Source organism: Manis pentadactyla, chromosome 7, assembly GCF_030020395.1.
Source record: "Manis pentadactyla isolate mManPen7 chromosome 7, mManPen7.hap1, whole genome shotgun sequence".
Taxonomy (NCBI): domain Eukaryota; kingdom Metazoa; phylum Chordata; class Mammalia; order Pholidota; family Manidae; genus Manis; species Manis pentadactyla.
In genome coordinates, this window is record NC_080025.1 from 93,246,946 (window position 1) to 93,264,065 (window position 17,120).

General features: G+C 35.5%; 1 protein-coding gene and 1 long non-coding RNA gene across 4 annotated transcripts in view; one reads left to right on the forward strand and one right to left on the reverse strand.

The window, feature by feature from the left end:
- Positions 1 to 15,860, forward strand: part of HDAC9 (histone deacetylase 9) — a 930,736-nt gene extending 914,876 nt beyond the window's left edge. The window contains exon 29 of the mRNA XM_057504568.1: positions 9,835 to 15,860. Within this exon, the coding sequence (XP_057360551.1) occupies positions 9,835 to 9,874 (40 nt within the window). The 3' untranslated portion in view covers positions 9,875 to 15,860. The remainder of the gene's footprint in view (positions 1 to 9,834) is intronic.
- LOC130684290 (uncharacterized) overlaps positions 1 to 17,120 on the reverse strand; it is a 203,586-nt gene that overhangs the window by 96,451 nt on the left and 90,015 nt on the right. For 2 of the 3 annotated variants that reach the window (XR_008998507.1, XR_008998505.1), the window contains exon 3: positions 775 to 993. The exons of the other annotated variant lie outside the window; for it this stretch is intronic. This is a non-coding gene — a long non-coding RNA (uncharacterized LOC130684290). The remainder of the gene's footprint in view (positions 1 to 774; positions 994 to 17,120) is intronic. 3 annotated transcript variants of the gene reach the window in all.

Below are 17,120 nucleotides of genomic sequence, written 5' to 3' on the forward strand. Positions count from 1 at the left end.
CCTCCTTTCCCCATCCCTTTCCACAACTGTTTTTGTTAATCAAAGTAAACCTGGCGGGGGCCCTAGGTGATGGAAGTGGGGTCCCCCACACTTCCAGAGCATCACATTTCACTCTTTCGCTAAAAAGTAGCCATTAAAGAGTTGCTCCTCACTAGTTTACTATCTAAATGTTCCATGAAGATGATTTCTTTAGAAAATCATCTTTTAAAAAAATATGATTTTTAAATCATCTTTTTAAAAAAAATAGGCATATAAAGTGGTTATATAGGAACAGAGATTAAGTAAAGATAACACCATCTCCACTGAGAGCTATAGATGTGAGAAGAAATATACTATAAATTGTCCAATGGAAGATAGAAATAATACAGTCATTCTGTAATTGTTTAACACTTTACGGGATATAAATCATGTTCTTTTAAAGTACTCATTTGGTTCTCACAACCCTGAGGGCAGGTCAGAGATTATTTTTCCATTTTAAAGAAAATATTGAAAATCTAGAGACAATTGACTAGTTCAGTGTTAAATTTTAGAAGGTCAAAGAGCTGTGGCTTGAACACAGGGTAGCTACCTTGAAATCAAGGATATTTTCCAACTTGCTACACCACTAACACTGCTTCTATGCTGCAAGGCATAGAGAGAATTGGCTTTGTATATTTGATTCCATACAAGTCAGAAGCAGTAAATGAGCTATTTTCAAAAAAGTGGTTAGTATAAAATGATTTTGAAGGGAGAGAAAGGAAGAGAATCATCTCATAAGAAAGCTTTATACTGTACCTGAAAATCCCCATGTTTCAACAGAAGAGGTTCCATTTTTGCCAGTGAATGGGTTGCACTGCCAACACCCTGCTCATATCCTTGGAGCCTGGGCTGGACGTGTGTGCATCTGGAGAATGCACAGATCCTCCACCAGGGAGATATACGTTCCTTACATCTGTGACCCCTGGGACATTTACTCTCCACACCAGTCTCTGAAATTCCAAACACAGCTGAGTCCTGCATGTGAGAGAAAAGATCATCTTGCTTTGGCTTTGGGTTACAAATAGGAAAATTCAGATGGGGAAGTGATGACACCTAGATGGCAGGACAGAAGACCTAAGCCTCTGACCCCCAACAAAGATCAGTAATTAGACAGCTATCCATGAGCAAAATCATCTGTAGGAGAGCCCAGGAGTCTACCTAAAAAACTTCAGCAAAACAGTGGGACAGAAATCCCTAAGAATAACCACACAAAAAGGGTGGGAAAAATAGCTTCATTTCGCCTGTATAATCCCATCATTCAGGCTGGCATCGCTCAACACCAAGAGAGAACTCCCCAGCCAGAAAGAATTCCTGTCATTGGGAAAGGGAAAGAAGGGTAAGCAACCAACACCGCCAGCCTTTCAGAACACTGCAGGAGAGATCCGCTTCCATTTCACACCAGCCAGACACTGGCAAAGCCAAGATGTCCAGGGATGGCTAGAACCAAGGAAGGGCAAGGGCGACCAATGTCAGCCACATGGTGGGAGTGACCATGGACCTCAGGGACCTGCTCCCAGCAGCTTTTCCTCCTGAGTAGACAATACAACTGCCTTGGATGCCCTCAGATCATATCACTGAGGCTTTTGCCCAACATATAGTTCTCATAGTTGCCAGATGCCTGAGTCCCTACCCACTCCCTCCCTCTTCCTCTCCCCTGGACCTCACAGCCTGGGATCAATTTGGGCAGCCAGCCCCAGCCTCTTTGGCTGTGTGAGTGCAAGACACCAACCTAGACCATGCAGCTAACCCCTGCCACCATGCACACACTCAGGGCTAGCCCCTCTAGCTATGTACCTGCATGTCACTGGCCTGACTCCCATCATAGCCTCCATTGCTATGTGTGCACCTGTGGTAAGACCCTGCACTGTGGAAGACCATGGAAGACAGCGAAGATCCCAGAACTGCTTATGGACCAGGATTCAGCCCTATCTTCTGTCGCTGGCCTGAACTGCTGAGCTCACCTTCAGCAGGTCCCTCCAGCTGTGCACCTGTACACCCTCTGCCCAACTTACATCACTAGCCTCTACTGCCATCCTCACACTCTTTATGTATGGGAATGCACCCCAAATCCAAGGCTCCCAAAGCTGCTTATGGGCCCTCATCTGGCCCTGACTCCTGTCACTAGCCTTTACCACTGGGGTAAACAGCAGTTAGCCCCTCTGGCCATGCACTCGCAACCTGCCAGCCTTTGTTCCCACACTCACTTCAACTGCTGTTGACCTGATGGAAGATCTTTCAGTCACGGGAGCGCATGCCGAGAGCCACTGCTTTTGCAACTAATACTGCATCTGTAGTTGGCCCCAGCCTTACTGTTGTCCCCAGCCCTTGCCACTGCATGTGCACCTGTAATTGGCCTCAGCCTCTACACAGGCACATACAGCTAGCCTCTGCCGCCAACGGTGTGTATCACTGGACCAGATTACCACAGTGGCCTATCCTGGCCCCTAACTGCTCTACCTGAAGAAGATGCTAAGGACCCTAGAAGCCCTCTCAGTCTCTCTGGACCCCCAACAGTATTCACCAAGGCCCACAGGGTTGTCAGTGTTGTGGACCTGAGAGGCCTGAGCCAAGGAGACATCATATCCCCCTTCCCCAGGCCTAAAGCCACAGGGATCGTGAAAAGTCAGTAAAACCTGTCATCACCAGAGGAACACAGCCAAAACCTCCAGTAACCCCAAAGAAATGGAGATACATGAGTTGCCTGAAAAGGAATGAGAAATAATGGTTCTAAAGGTGCTTAGAGAGTTAAAAGAGAAAACAGGCAAGCAATTTAACAAAAATCAGGAAAACAAGAAAAAAATAAGAAGTTCAACAGATATACAAAACACAAAGAACCAAGCAAAAAGGTTGGAGCTGAAGAATACAATAGCTGAACTAAAGGATTCAATAGAGAGCTCAAATTCAGGCTGGACAAGCAAAAGAAGGAATGAATCAATGAACTTGAAGACAGACCATTTGAAATTATCCAGAGGAGTAAAAAGAGTAAAGAATGAAAAGGAATGAATAAAGCCTATGGGACTTATAGGACATTATTAAGATAAATAATCTATTAATTATTGGAGTCCTAGAAGGGAAAAGAGGAAGAAAGATGCAGAAAACTTACATAAGGTAATAATGACTGAACTTCCCAAACCTGAGGAGAGGTTTAGACACCCAAGTTTACAAAGCTAATATGTCAGCCCTAAGTTTCAATCCAAAATGATCTTCTCTAAGAGACATTGCAATAAAACTGTAAAATCAAAGACATAGGGAGACTTTTTAAAGAAGCAAGACAAAAAAAATTCTCTCGTACAAAGGAACTTTCATAAAAATCTATCTTTCGGTAGATTTCTAAGCAGAAACCTTGCAGAAGAGGAGAAAATGGGATCATATATTCAAAGTGCTGAAACAAAAAAACTGCCAACCAGAAGACTACTGGGCAAATTTCTCTTTCAGAGATGAAAACTTTCCTAAACAAACAAAAGCTGAAGTAGTTCATCACACAAGACCTGCATTACAAGAAATGCTGAAAGGAGTTCTTCAAGTTGAAAAGAAAGGGTGATAATTAGTAATATGAAAATACACCATTTGCTGGTAATGGTAAGTATATAGTCAGATACAAAATACTTTAATACTGTAATATGATTGTGTATTAACCACTTAACTTTTGTATAAATGTTAAAACACAAAAATATTAAGAGCTCTACCTACAATATTTTATTTATTGGTACATAGTATAAAAGATGTAAATTGTGACATCAAAAAAAAATTTAGGGCAGGATAGTAAAGGGTAGTTTTGCATGTGATCTAAGTAGTTCTCAGGATAAAACAAACTCTTATAAGATGGTTCAAGTAAGCCTCAGGGTAACCACAAAACAAAAGCCTATAATGGACACACAAGATAAAGGAAAGGGAATCAAAGTATACCACTATGGAAGAGCATCATTTCAAAATGAAGACGTCAAGAGAGGAAGAAAGGAACTACAAAGCAGCCAGAAAAACAATTAACAAGATCCAATACTAAGTCCTTAACACTCAATAATTATTTTAGATGTAAGTGCATTAGATTTTCCAATCAAAAGTCATAGAGTGGCTGAATAGATTTTTTTTTTTAACTATATACTGCCTACAAAAGATTCTTTTTAGTGTTAAGGACACACATAGGCTCAAAGGGATGGAAAAAGGTATTCCATGTAAATGGAAACCAAAATAAAGCAGGGGTAACTCTATCAGGAAAAGTAGACTCTAAGTCTAAAACTGTAACAAGAGACAAAGAAGGTCATTATATAGTGAGAAAGAGGTCAATTCTTGAAAGGATGCAACATTTGTAAGTATATATGCACCCAACACCAGAGTACATAAATATATTAAGCAAATACTAACAAATCTGAAGAGAGTAATACACAACAGTACAATAATAATAGGGGACTTTACTACACCACTTTCTACAATGGATCATCCAGGCAGAAAATCAGTAAGAAAACATTGGACTTTATATTTTAGCCCAAATGGACCTAATAGACATACAAAGAGCATTCTATTCAACAGCAGGAAAATATACATTCCTCTTAAGTGCACATGGAATATTCTCCAGGATAGGTCAAAGATTAGAGCACAAAAAAATTCTTAGAAAATTTTGAAAGATTGAATTCATACCACGTTGGTATGAAAATAGAAATCAAAACTGGAGGAAAACTGGAAATTTTACAGATATGTGGAAATTAACACAGTCCTGAACAACTAATGGATCAAGGATGAAATCAAATTAATTTTTTTTTAAATCTTGAAACAAAAATGGAAATACAAAGTAACAAAACTTATAGAATGCTGCAAAATCAGTGCTATGAGGCAAATAAACACAATAAATTCCTACATAGAAAAGGAAGTTCTCAAATAGAAAACCTAACTTTACACCTTAAGGAACTCAGAGAACAAACTAAGCCAAAAGTTAGCATAAGAGAAGAGATAGCAAAAATCAGAGCAGAAATAAATGAAATAGAAAAATAAAAAAGATCGATAAAAATCAGTTTTTTTTAAAGATTCAAAAATTGACAAACCTTTGGCTAGACTAACCAAGAGAAAAAGAGAAAAGACTGACATAAATAAAATTATAAATGCAAGAAGAAACACTACAGCTGATACAAAGTGTCATAAGACAGACTACTATGAACAATTATATGCCAACAAATTGAACAACCCACAAGAAATGGATAAATTCCTAGAAATACACAACCTACCAAGACTGAATCATGAAGAAACAGAAAAATCTGAATAAACTGAGATCAAACAAGTAATCACAGACTTCCTGATGAAGAAATCCCAGTCCCAAATGGTCACTAGTGATTATTCCAAACGCTTAAAAGAGAATTAACACAAATCCTTCTGAAACTCATCCAAAAAATCAAAGAGAATGGAACACTTGCAAACCCATTTTGTGCAGTCAACATTATCCTGATACTATAGGATAAAGCTAGATGCTACAAGAAAAGAAAACTATAAGCCAACATCCCTGATGAACAAGATGCAAAAATCCTCAGCAAAATACTAGCAAACCAATTTCAACAGCACATTAAAAGGATTATACACCATGATCAAGTGGGATTTACCCCTGGGATACAAGGATGGTTCAACATACACAGATGAGTTACCCACATTAATAGAATGAAAAATAAAAATCATCTATTCCTTTCAATAGATGCAGAATAAACAATTGACAAAATTCAAATCCTTTCATAATAACAATTATTAACGAATTGGATATAGAAGAAATGTATTCCAACATAATAAAGGCCATATACAACAAACCCACACCTAACATACTCAAGAGTAAAAGGTTAAAAACTTTCCCTCTAAAATCAGAAACAAGACAAGGATGCCCACTCTCACCACATCTGTTCAACATAGTATTGGAAGTCCTAGCCAGAGCAGTTAGGCAAGAAAAAGAAATAAAAATATATATTCCAAATCAAGAAAGAAGTAAAATTGTCTCTGTTTACTGATGATATGATCTTGTACATAAAGTCCTAGAAACTTCACAAAAAAATTATTAAAAGCAATAAACAATTCAGTAAAGTTTCAGGATACAAAATAAGATCTATACACCAAAAACATTGACTCTGATGAAAGAAATTGAAGAAGACATAAATAATTGGAAGCTATTCCATGTCCATGGATCAGAAGAGTTAATATTGTTAAAATACTGATACTACTCAAAATCATCTATAGATTCAATGCAATCCCTATCAAAATTCAAATGACATCTTTCACAGAAACAGAAAAAAAATCCTAAAATTTATATGGAACTACAAAAGACCCTAAGTAGCTTTAGCAATCTTAAGGAAGAACAAAGCAGAGTAAAACTATGATACAGAGCTATAGTAATCAAAAAATGGCACTGGCATAAAAACAGACACATGGACCAATGGAATAGAGTTGAGAACCCAGAAATAAACCCTCACATATACAGTCAAGTAATATTTGACAAGGGATCCAAGAATACTCATGGGGAAATAATAATCTCTTTAATAAAGGGTGTTGTCAAAATTGAATATTCACAAGCAAAAGAATGAAATTCAACCTCTATTTTACACCATTCAAAAAATTAATTAGAAATGGCTAAAGTCTTAGACATATGACCTATAGAAACTATAAAATCTAGTAGAAACTATAACTATAAAGCCTAGTAGAAAACAGGAAAACTCTTCTTGAATTTGGTCTTTGCAATGATTTTTTTTTTGATATAAAAAAAAAAAGCAACAGAAGCAAAAATAAATATGTGCAACTATATCAAACTAAAAACTTCTGCACAGCAAGAAACAATCAACAAAATTAAAAGACAACATATGAAATAGGAAAAAATATTTGCAAACTCTATATCAATAAGTGGTTAATATCCAACATATATTTGGAATCTGTACAATTCAATAGCAAAACAATAATAATGATTATAATCTGATTAGAAAACAGGCAACAGACCAGAATAGATATTTTTTAAAGAAGGCATACAGATGGCAAGCAGGAACATGAAAAATCATAAGGGAAATGCAAATCAGAACAACACTGAGACATCACTTTACATCTGCTAAAATGCCTAGCATCAAAAGGAGAGAGATAACAAGTATTAGGATGTGGAGAAAAGGGATTACCTGTGCACTGTAGGTAAGAATATAAATTGCTGCAGCCACTATGGAAAACAGTATAGAGGTTTCTCAAGGAATTAAAAGTAGAATATGATCCAGTAATCCACTTCATGCTATATATCCAGAGGAAACAAAATCTCTGTCTTGAAGAGATATCTGCATTTTCATGTTCATTGCAGCATAATTCACAATAGCCAAGACAAGGAAACAACCTAAACATCCATCCCCATTGATGAATGGGCAGTTTTTTTTTAAGGGGTATATAATTACAGTGGAAAATTATACAGCCATAAAAGATAAGGTTCAACATAGATGAACTTTGAGAACATTATGCTAAGTGATATAGGCAGACTGAGATAAACAAACACTGTATGATCTCACATGTGGAACCTAAAAATGTTGAATTATGTATCTGAGATGATAGATGTTTACTCAAATATTGCAGTAATCTTTTCACAATATTTGTAAATTAAACCATCAATGCTGTATATCTTACATAATGAGGTATGTCAATTATTTCTCAATAAAACTGCAAAAATATAATTGAACTCAGAGAAACGGAGTGTAAATTGATAAGTACCAGAGGCTGTGAGGTTAGGGAAATGGGGTGATGTTGGTCAAAGGGTACAAACTTCCAGTAGTATGATGAATGAGCTCCAGGGATATAACATACAGCAAGGTGACTATATTTAACAGGACTGTATTATATATGTGAAAATTGCTATGAGAATGCTCCTCTTGCCATAATGTTCTTACCATAAAGACAACAATAAAAAATTGTAATCATAGGAGGTGAAGGATATGGTGTTGTGATAAACATTCTTGTATCACATCACCACGCTGTACACTTTAAACTCATGTGATATGTCATTTACAGCTCAATAAAGCTTGGGATTGGGAAGAAATAGGAAAATTCAGTCTCCATGAGAGTATATAGCTTAAGGATTCTGTACCTATATTATCCACATATTCTCAGATGTACATAAATTTTCATGTTTACATATAAATTTGCTTGGTTACTTAGTGTTCCGTAATTTAAAATTTTTCTTCTCAGAATGCTGATAATTTTAGCTTTAAAAGATTTTTATAGAGTATGACTCATTTAAATAGCTTTTATCTTATATAGCAACTCTGAATACTCTCTCACAACCTTCTTATCCAGTACATTCTGGGACAAGCTATAAGTTCCTAAGAAATGATTTTTTTTTAGTGTTCCACATAGACTTATTTGGAACTCTTTTTTTGGTAACATTAAATAATGAATACATAATATTTTTCATTCTGTACAGAATATGTTAAAATCCTTTTCATTACCATTCTAGGTATAAAAATCTTCCATTCAATATTAAATCTATTATTAAAATGTTAAGTTATAATGGCAGCTACTTTAAAGATGCATAGAAATCTTGGCTTTTTTTTTTCCTTATAAACTGTAAAATAGCATAGCTAAATAGTTCACTTCTCTTCATCAACAGCTGTGTTTTAAACATAGCGTTTTTTCCTAATATGAAAGTAATTCATTACAGAACACTAGCAAGCGCATAAACAATATGAGAAGGAAAATGGAAACCACTTACCTATTGCTACCTATTATTATTCCACTAACCAGAGAGAACCATCATCCAAATACCGTGTTTCCTTATGGGAGCCTAGGTATAAGTCTGTGCCTATACGTCAATCATACAATTTTATGCATATGTTAGTTGAGGAAAAGATGAACCCAAAGTATTAGTGTCTCATAATGTTTGTTGCTTACAAGTCAATTTCTTTTTTTAGCTTTCACTAATTCTGTAATGAATATCTTTTTTTTCTCATATTTTCCACCCGAAACTACAACTTCACAGAAGCATAGTTGCAACATTAGAAGTTACAGCACTAGCAGATCACAGAGCTCAGACTGAAAACTGTGTACGTCAGGCATCTTAACTCCCAGTATTCTTCCTTCAACAATCCAGCTAATTCATATGTTTGGATTCCTGCTACAATTTGTCCTTCTGACAAAATTAAAAATCATTCTAAAAGTTTGCCTTGAAACACCCTCAGAGTGTTGCTAAATTAAGGTTAAATTTCAAGTATAAATTTTCAAGCAATTAGTTTTGGTTTTGCCCAAGCAAAACACCCCACAGGTGACGCCAAATAAAAACTATTAACACACTACCATCTTGCATTTCTTATAAAAACGTTGGGTCTGTAGCAGAGATTTGCTAATCAAATTCAGAATTTGATTTGCAATGCCTCCGGCAGGCAGCCAATCCAGTTATGAAAGAACAGAAGCAAGACCCAGTGCTCCGGTGAGTATCCTTGAGAAGCTAGCTGGGTCCTTTGCTCTCCTTAGCTAACTGGTTCCATAGGAAAGCACTGCCATTGCTCCTAAAATAAAATATCATAGCTAATTTTTTCAATAAATTATTGGACTGTACTAGACACAAAACATGTACATTTTGGAATCTAGACTTATAAAATATTTTGACATGTTTTAATATAAACAGGAACATTTCAAATGATTGCTTGGATCTAAAATGTTTTTCCACTTGACATTTGTTTATACTTCCTAGGAAAGAAACTCTATTTATGGATAACTGAATAACACAAATAAACATCAGAGAGAACTGAAAAATCAGCTTTGATTATGCATGAAAATCTACAATGTCATTGTGTACTCTTATGCTGTATTCTGATTGCCTGTTTATTTTTACAGAACTGCTGGTGAGCCTATGGAAGAGGAGCCAGCCTTGTGAAGTGCCAAGTTAACCCCCCCCATATTTCCTGTGTGTGACATCATTGTGTATCCCCCCACCCAGCACCCTCAGACATGTCTTGTCTGCTACCTGGGTGGCACAGATTCTATGGAACATAAACACTGGGCACAAAATTCTGAACAGCAGCTTCACTTGTTCTTTGGATGGACTTGAAAGGGCATTAAAGATTCCTTAAACATAACCGCTATGATTCTAAAGTTACAGTAAACCATGATTGGAAGAAACTGCTTCCAGTGTGCTCTGAATATGTTGGGGTGACCTACTCAAAGGCCCAAAGTATGAACTAGAAACATCCAAGACAGCATTAGATATTGTTAATTACAGATGCTATGACAGCCAGCAAAATTGGGGGCAAAACCTGAGAAATACTCATTTCTGACATTCTGGTCAGTTTGTTACTGGGTAATTTTTTTGTCAGACAGTTTTCAATTGTTTACAGGATTTGCTTTCAGCTATGAGTGGATAGCAGTTCCTGACAGATCCTAGGGGTCTTTTTTGTTTGTTTGTTTTGTTTCTTGGCCTTTGTTTTAACACATGGTTCAACTCTTGCTAGTTAGAGTTCAAGATGGAGGAACTAGGATGAGGCTTTTTTCAATTGCATAAACCATGCTCTATCTCCAAGTACAAATGCCAAAGGAACCTTACAAACTGTATGCAATGGTGCAATATTTTATGCCACATTTTTTTGAGAAAAATTACCCTCTTCCCCTGACATCCCTCTCTGAGTCCCACACGTGGGAGATCTGCAGTCGCACTTGAGGATGAGGTCTCCCTTCCCCCTCAGGCATCCCTTGCCCTGATGATGGTAGCTCTGAGCATATGTTCCATGGAAGATTTTCAGTGTCTTTGAAAAGTGCATAACTTTTCAAAGATGGTCTTAATCTGTTCCAAATCTATCAAGAAGTTATTCTCTCACTTTTCTTTTGCCGCCCTCTACCATTTCCTGTCTTCTTGCCTTTCATCCTTCCTTCCTATAAAAAAGCTAAAGATTACCCATAATCTCCCCCAATTACTCAGGAGCTTTGAACATTTATTTTTTACTTTCCAGGTTAACACAGTTGCTTGGTCTGATATATTCTGTTAGCTGTGAAACCATTAAAGTGAATATGGCTTAAGCAATGTTACTGAATTTTCTAGATCTTTGAAATGTGTTAATGAAGGCATTGCCTATTTGAAGTCACCTTGAAATAAGTTGACCTTGAAGTTGTGCCTTCATCTGAAAAAAAACCTTAACCTTTAACCTTAGTGTCAAAAGCCAAAAATAAGAGACATTTATTTCTGAGATTAAAACCAATTTACTGAATATAGTAGGTTATCTGCCTACTTCCCAAAATTCTATTTCAGTGTATAACTCAAACACCTGAAGACACTGATGTAGGATACTTTCAGTATTTAATATCTGACAATGCTTTTGAGAGTGTTGTTGTTTCTTTACATATATTTTCCTAACTAACTCAAAGGATATATTAAAGCCATAAGTGAAGATTGTCATGCTTTTATTCAGAAATCTGAAAGAAACCTTAATTAAAACAAGGTTTTAGGGAAGGCCTTGATATGAAAGATATGGAACAATATGGTTTTAGTTAAAGAGGACTCTAACCTGTAAATCAAAGATGAAAGATTTCACTCAAGTAGAATTATATAACTCCCTTTTGTTTTACAGTCAGACCATATTTTTCATGCATTTGGTTTTTTTAGGATTACAATTTTTTAAAGACTTTTATTACATGTATGAAAATGACTCAATACTTGTTTTAACATCTTAGAAATCTAAGATAAGCTTTAAAATAGGAAATCTGAAATGGAATGTAACTCAGTATTAGGTAAAAATCACTTTTATTGCGTAAGGATGAGGTCAATCTAGATTCAGAATTGTAATGAATTTTTTGTAAAAAAATTCACATTTTCAGAGAAATTCATGCCAATTATATTTGCTTGCTCTTGCTGTTTTGCTTTAATTGCTTAAGGCGATTCAAAGAAAACCAGATAATGGAGCCAAAAGTTTAAAAAAGACTTCCCCCTTTAAAAAGAAAGTGATATCATATTTTAATTGGAAACATAATTATGACTTGTAAAAATCAACTTCATAATTACAAATCTCTATTATTACTCTCAATCCTTCCAGATATTTTTTAGATGTTGAATAAGAAAATGAAACAGTATAGTGCAAACATAGTAATTTACTGAAGTTTCCTATAATAGTTTTGCCATGAGTTTGATAAATCCAGATCACTAGGACATCTCCATGGTTATCTGGATTTAAAACATGGCATTGTTGAGTTAATCACACATCCTCCCATATGACAGTGTACCCAATTGGTTGCAGTTAGAGTCTTGGATACACGGAGAGGCAGATAAACAGATAAACCATGGAGAGGATTAATCACAGCTAAATGTAGTTGTAAGAACAGAATGCCAGTGCTTTTTGATTATACCATTGCAAGATGTAGTATAGCCCTCAGGGACAGAATGGAGGCTTTTGGAGAATATCAACACTTCTTTTGAAATACACCAGCACTTTTTGAAAGGGTAGCTTCAGTTGATATAGTTATTTTCTTACACATTGAATTTTTATTGGTCACAAAAGTTCCGAGTTAAGGGCTGTTAGAACTCCTCTCTAAGCATTATCAATAATATATCTCTTTCTGATCCATACTTTGAAGGATAATAGATTATAGATGTGCTCACAATCTCATAATAACTCATACATGATGAAAAAGTAATGATTTTTGATAAATCTATTAATAAACAATGCTAGGAGTTTAATAAGATTTGGTAATAGGTACAAAAAGAAAGTTTAATAAATTAATTTTCTCAATTATATAGTACAAACTGGGGTTGTATATTAAATTCAAAAAGTCTTATTAGATAATAAGTATAATGGACCTCAAGTGGTAATAGAAACTATTTAATCATAGCTCTTTAAATGGGAAGAACATTTTGAGATGAAGTCTTTTAACAAATTTACATCAATAATAGAGATAGAAGTCAGCTTTTGGAGAAAACAGATACATATGAAAAATGACTACAAATAGCATTTTCATTACCAATCATAGGAACTGAAATCTTGCCTTCAGTTTTGACTGTCGCCTTTTGCAAAACTTCCATACTTTTCTCACTGACAGCATGGTAGATTTTAAAGGAGGACATCTCCTCACACATTTTCAGAAACTAAGGGCTGGCCTCTGCTAACAATTCAGTGCTTCCTTATTTCTGAAGGTCATTCACAAAGCTTTGCAGATTTACTGGGTTTCTTTACAGACTCCATATGGAAGTAAAATAGAATGATGATGTGGAAACTATTCTGAGAGAAAATTCCTCTTCTCAGTCATAACTTTTATACTTATTTTTTTTCCAGCATTTATGTGTAGGACAATTTGTTTAAACAACTTTTACTATTTATCTTTTGAAAGTTTACTCTCAATTTGTCTCAATGAAAGTATTAAATGTCTAATAGTCACAAAACAAAGCCAAAGGTTTCTGTCCTAAAAGTAATTTATTCTGAGCTTGGAATAATCAAAATCTGTCAGAGTTTGACATCATTTCTAGCATTATCTATCCTAACATTCCTTTCCTGATCAGGAATGAAATCACTTAACTTGCTGAGCAAATAAGAAAAAAGAGAAGTAGGAAACAACACACCTTTTCAACTATTGCACAAATAGGGCATTTCACCTCCAAAAAGAATGAAAACCAGATGATCGAAGCTCAGAAATGAAGGCATTTTATTGTCTTTAAAACCAATCATCAACATGGTAATGATCATCATCAAATATTTCTTGTGTTCCCTGAGGACACAATTATAATTTGGTCTCTAGCAGAATTTTATACTGTTTACTGCCTCTTGAATGCAGTATTATGAATACTACATCACCATCATCAACACCACCACTAAAATATGTAAGTGCCACTGTGTGCCTTGTTTCCTGGTCGTATTTACATTGAAAATCATAGTCCTTGCCTCTTAACAGCTTTTACTACATCAAATGCTTCATGAAGCACAGCATGATTGTCATATGGCCCGAGTGTAAATTTTTTACATGAACAAGGCATGTTCACATTGGACTATAGAATTTGGTTTCTCCTAATCAACTGCAGTCCAGTTTTTCTGTGATATATGTGGCTGGTTTTACGTAATGGTTTATGCAACAGCTGAGTCAGTTATTAACATGTTAGGTATAGCTGGGTGGAGCAATTGAACCTGAGACTATAGATCTGGGGCTGTTTGGACTTGATCTTAAAGACAGAATAATAGGGTTGTAATGATTTCTCAAACTGGAACATTTAGCAAATACATAGTTCACAGAAAAGTGTCAATCTTTCTAACCAATAATTTACTTTCCACTCTTCCCCTGTCCAATTGCCAATACCAAATTGCTCTATCTAAATTGTCAGAATAATTTCTTCAATCTCTGCTTTATGTTTCTTAAGTAGAAATAACCATAACAGCTTATTTTTATGACACATCACTAGATCTACTTTCTTTCATGCTATTTTATATAAACACTCTGGTAGATACTCTTCATCTTCCTTTTCAAAAACCTCAGCCTTTTTACTAATCTTAAAAGATAGATTATGTTATTGTGTTTTGGTCTGAATCTTTGGACTCGGCACTTTGTCTTAATAATACAGAATGATTCTTTCTCTCACATATGCAGTTTTCCACCAGTCTTGCTACTACCTAACTGTGTTGTGCCAACTGCCACATAGAGAAGATTGTGTATGTCCTTTTCTTGCCCTTTGGATGATGTCCTTATGAGTCAAACTCACAAACACAAACTTTAGCATGAGGAAAAGATGGTGAAAGAGAAATTTTACAATAGTATAATTTGGAAGTAAGGTATTTCCAGACTATTTGAAGAAAATTGGAGTTCTCTGTTTTCTGTTTGGGCCTTAGGCACATTAGAGGCCAATGTTGCAACATCGAATAAACTACGGAGGGACAAGTGTTCTGCTGGCACGTTGTGGTCATATCCTCCAGGCTTCACTGTGGTGCCCATTTTTGGAGTTGGCATTTTATGACAATTGATAGAGATCTTGCAGCAGTTTCTGGCTATTGCTTTTATTAATTTAAAATTGAGTAGAAACAGATTAGCGGAAAAACTTAGGAATCCTAAAATATGAGGAGACATGGCACTTCCTTGGGTATGCAAAGATTGTTTTTAGATAAAAATCTCCATATGCTCTTCCTAAATTGTAAGATCCTCAAACTCTTGTTGCATAAGCAATGTCAGTGTCCATCTCTACAACAGCTGAGTATATGGAATCTCCCTTCCACTGGTTGCTGGGCACAGCAAGGAGGCTGTTAAAAATGAGTGACCATTTTGTAGATTATTGTCTCAGCAGTTTGTGTCACTTGAAAGCAAATATCCTGAAATTTTTAAGTAAGGTAGGCAGGGCAGGCGGAAAACCAATATTTATTACCTCTGTGATTAAACTCTCTAGACCCAGCTTGTTGATATGTATGCCAGTACTCTGGAGATTCTGGCTTAGCATAAAATTAAAATGTCTTTCCTACTGTGGTCTGATATCTGTTTCTGTAATAAGATCAGTTTGTTGTCCTCTGTGCACCAGTGGTTTTGCCCTTAATTTTTTTGGCTAGCAATCACCAAAAACTGTCATTCAGAGCTGCTGAGAAAAATACATGTGGCCAAACTTCTTTTCTTAGAATTTTGCTGCAGTGATGTTTTCCCAGATGTGAACAATAATTATCTAATAAAGGATTAATATCTAATAACGATATCATTCTTAAACATGCTCATGGAATGTTTACCTTCTTTCTGATTCCTTTTTGTACTTGAAAATACTGAATGGAAAATCCAGCGGTGTGTTCCAAATTATTGTTCATGTTGTTAATGTCATGATTCTCCTTCAAAGAGGATTTAAAAATCCCTTTTTGTCTTGTTTTCTACTGAATTAGATTTTCCTCTAGTCCTAGTGTGAATAAAAGCTATTTGAAATAAAAGTGTTCTTCTTTTCTACCTCCCTAGTACCTATCTTTAGATTCTGAATACTAGGTACTTGATAAATTACTGTGACATACAATACTCCACTTTCAAAAAATGAAAGGGTTATTTGCAAGTAAATCCCCTTTAAAATGATGTGAGCATTCACAAAAGAAGAAAAGATAAATTAAAGCAGAGTAGTTGTTTTCATGTAATTTGCTGCTCAGGATAAAGAGTAATGATAGTAATAGTTAACATTGATTGAGCACCAACCATATGCCTATTAGTGTATTTAGCTCTGTAACAAAATTATATTATTCATCACATGGACCTTAGGTCATGTATATTATTACTCCCATGTACAGATGAGAGCATGGAACATGGAAAAGATAAACTTACCCATTGTTACAGATAGTAAGAGATAGTATTAAATCCTTATCATTGTCTATCTAGCTCTAAAGTCTGTCCTCTCTCCAAGTCACATACATGATATGTGAAAGATGGCACGCTAAAGGCATTCTTTAACCATAAACTATGACTAACCTTCAGAATAGACTTTATGCTCAGTCTGCTAACCTTATGATTTTATTAAATTATCATTTTAAATGAATCTGCTTATTGTGGCTAGGTTTGTACAGTAAGTACAAGTTACAAAACGGTTCCTTTTTCCCCCTATTTCAACATCTTTCTTTAATCTAGCCAAGAACCCTAAGATGTCCTTGGAAATACATATTCCAAAAACTCTTGAAATCTATTCCAAGACCAATACTTACTTTTGAATTTTAGTAACCCCCTGCAATGTTTAACAGCCTAAAACATAACTGGTTCCAATGGACAATGATTTGGGTTCCTTCTGGGAAAAGATAGTAATATTTTGTCTAACAGAAAGTAAACTTGAGATGGAGTGGGTGGGTAGTCAGTTTCAATGGTAAACACCTTTGGTTTAATCAGATTTGTCAAATGGCAAATGGTTTTCTGTTTCTTTTAAGTTTCCATGGTAAAAAGAGAACAATTGAAGAAGTGGAATATAAGTAAAAAATGAGTGTTGTTCGTTTTGAAAAGTAGTTTATACTTAAAAATAGAAGTCTAAAGAATTTCTTTCACTACTGAACACGCTTAGAGTTACTTAACTGAAAGTATTTCTAAATTACTCCTCAGCTTTGTAATAGCAGTATCAATTCTTACAGTCCTCCCAGTTGACCGTAAGTGGATCATTCCACACGTGTCCTAATAAGTACTTTAGAAAAGACTGTTAACTGTCTCCTCAATGCCATAAAAAC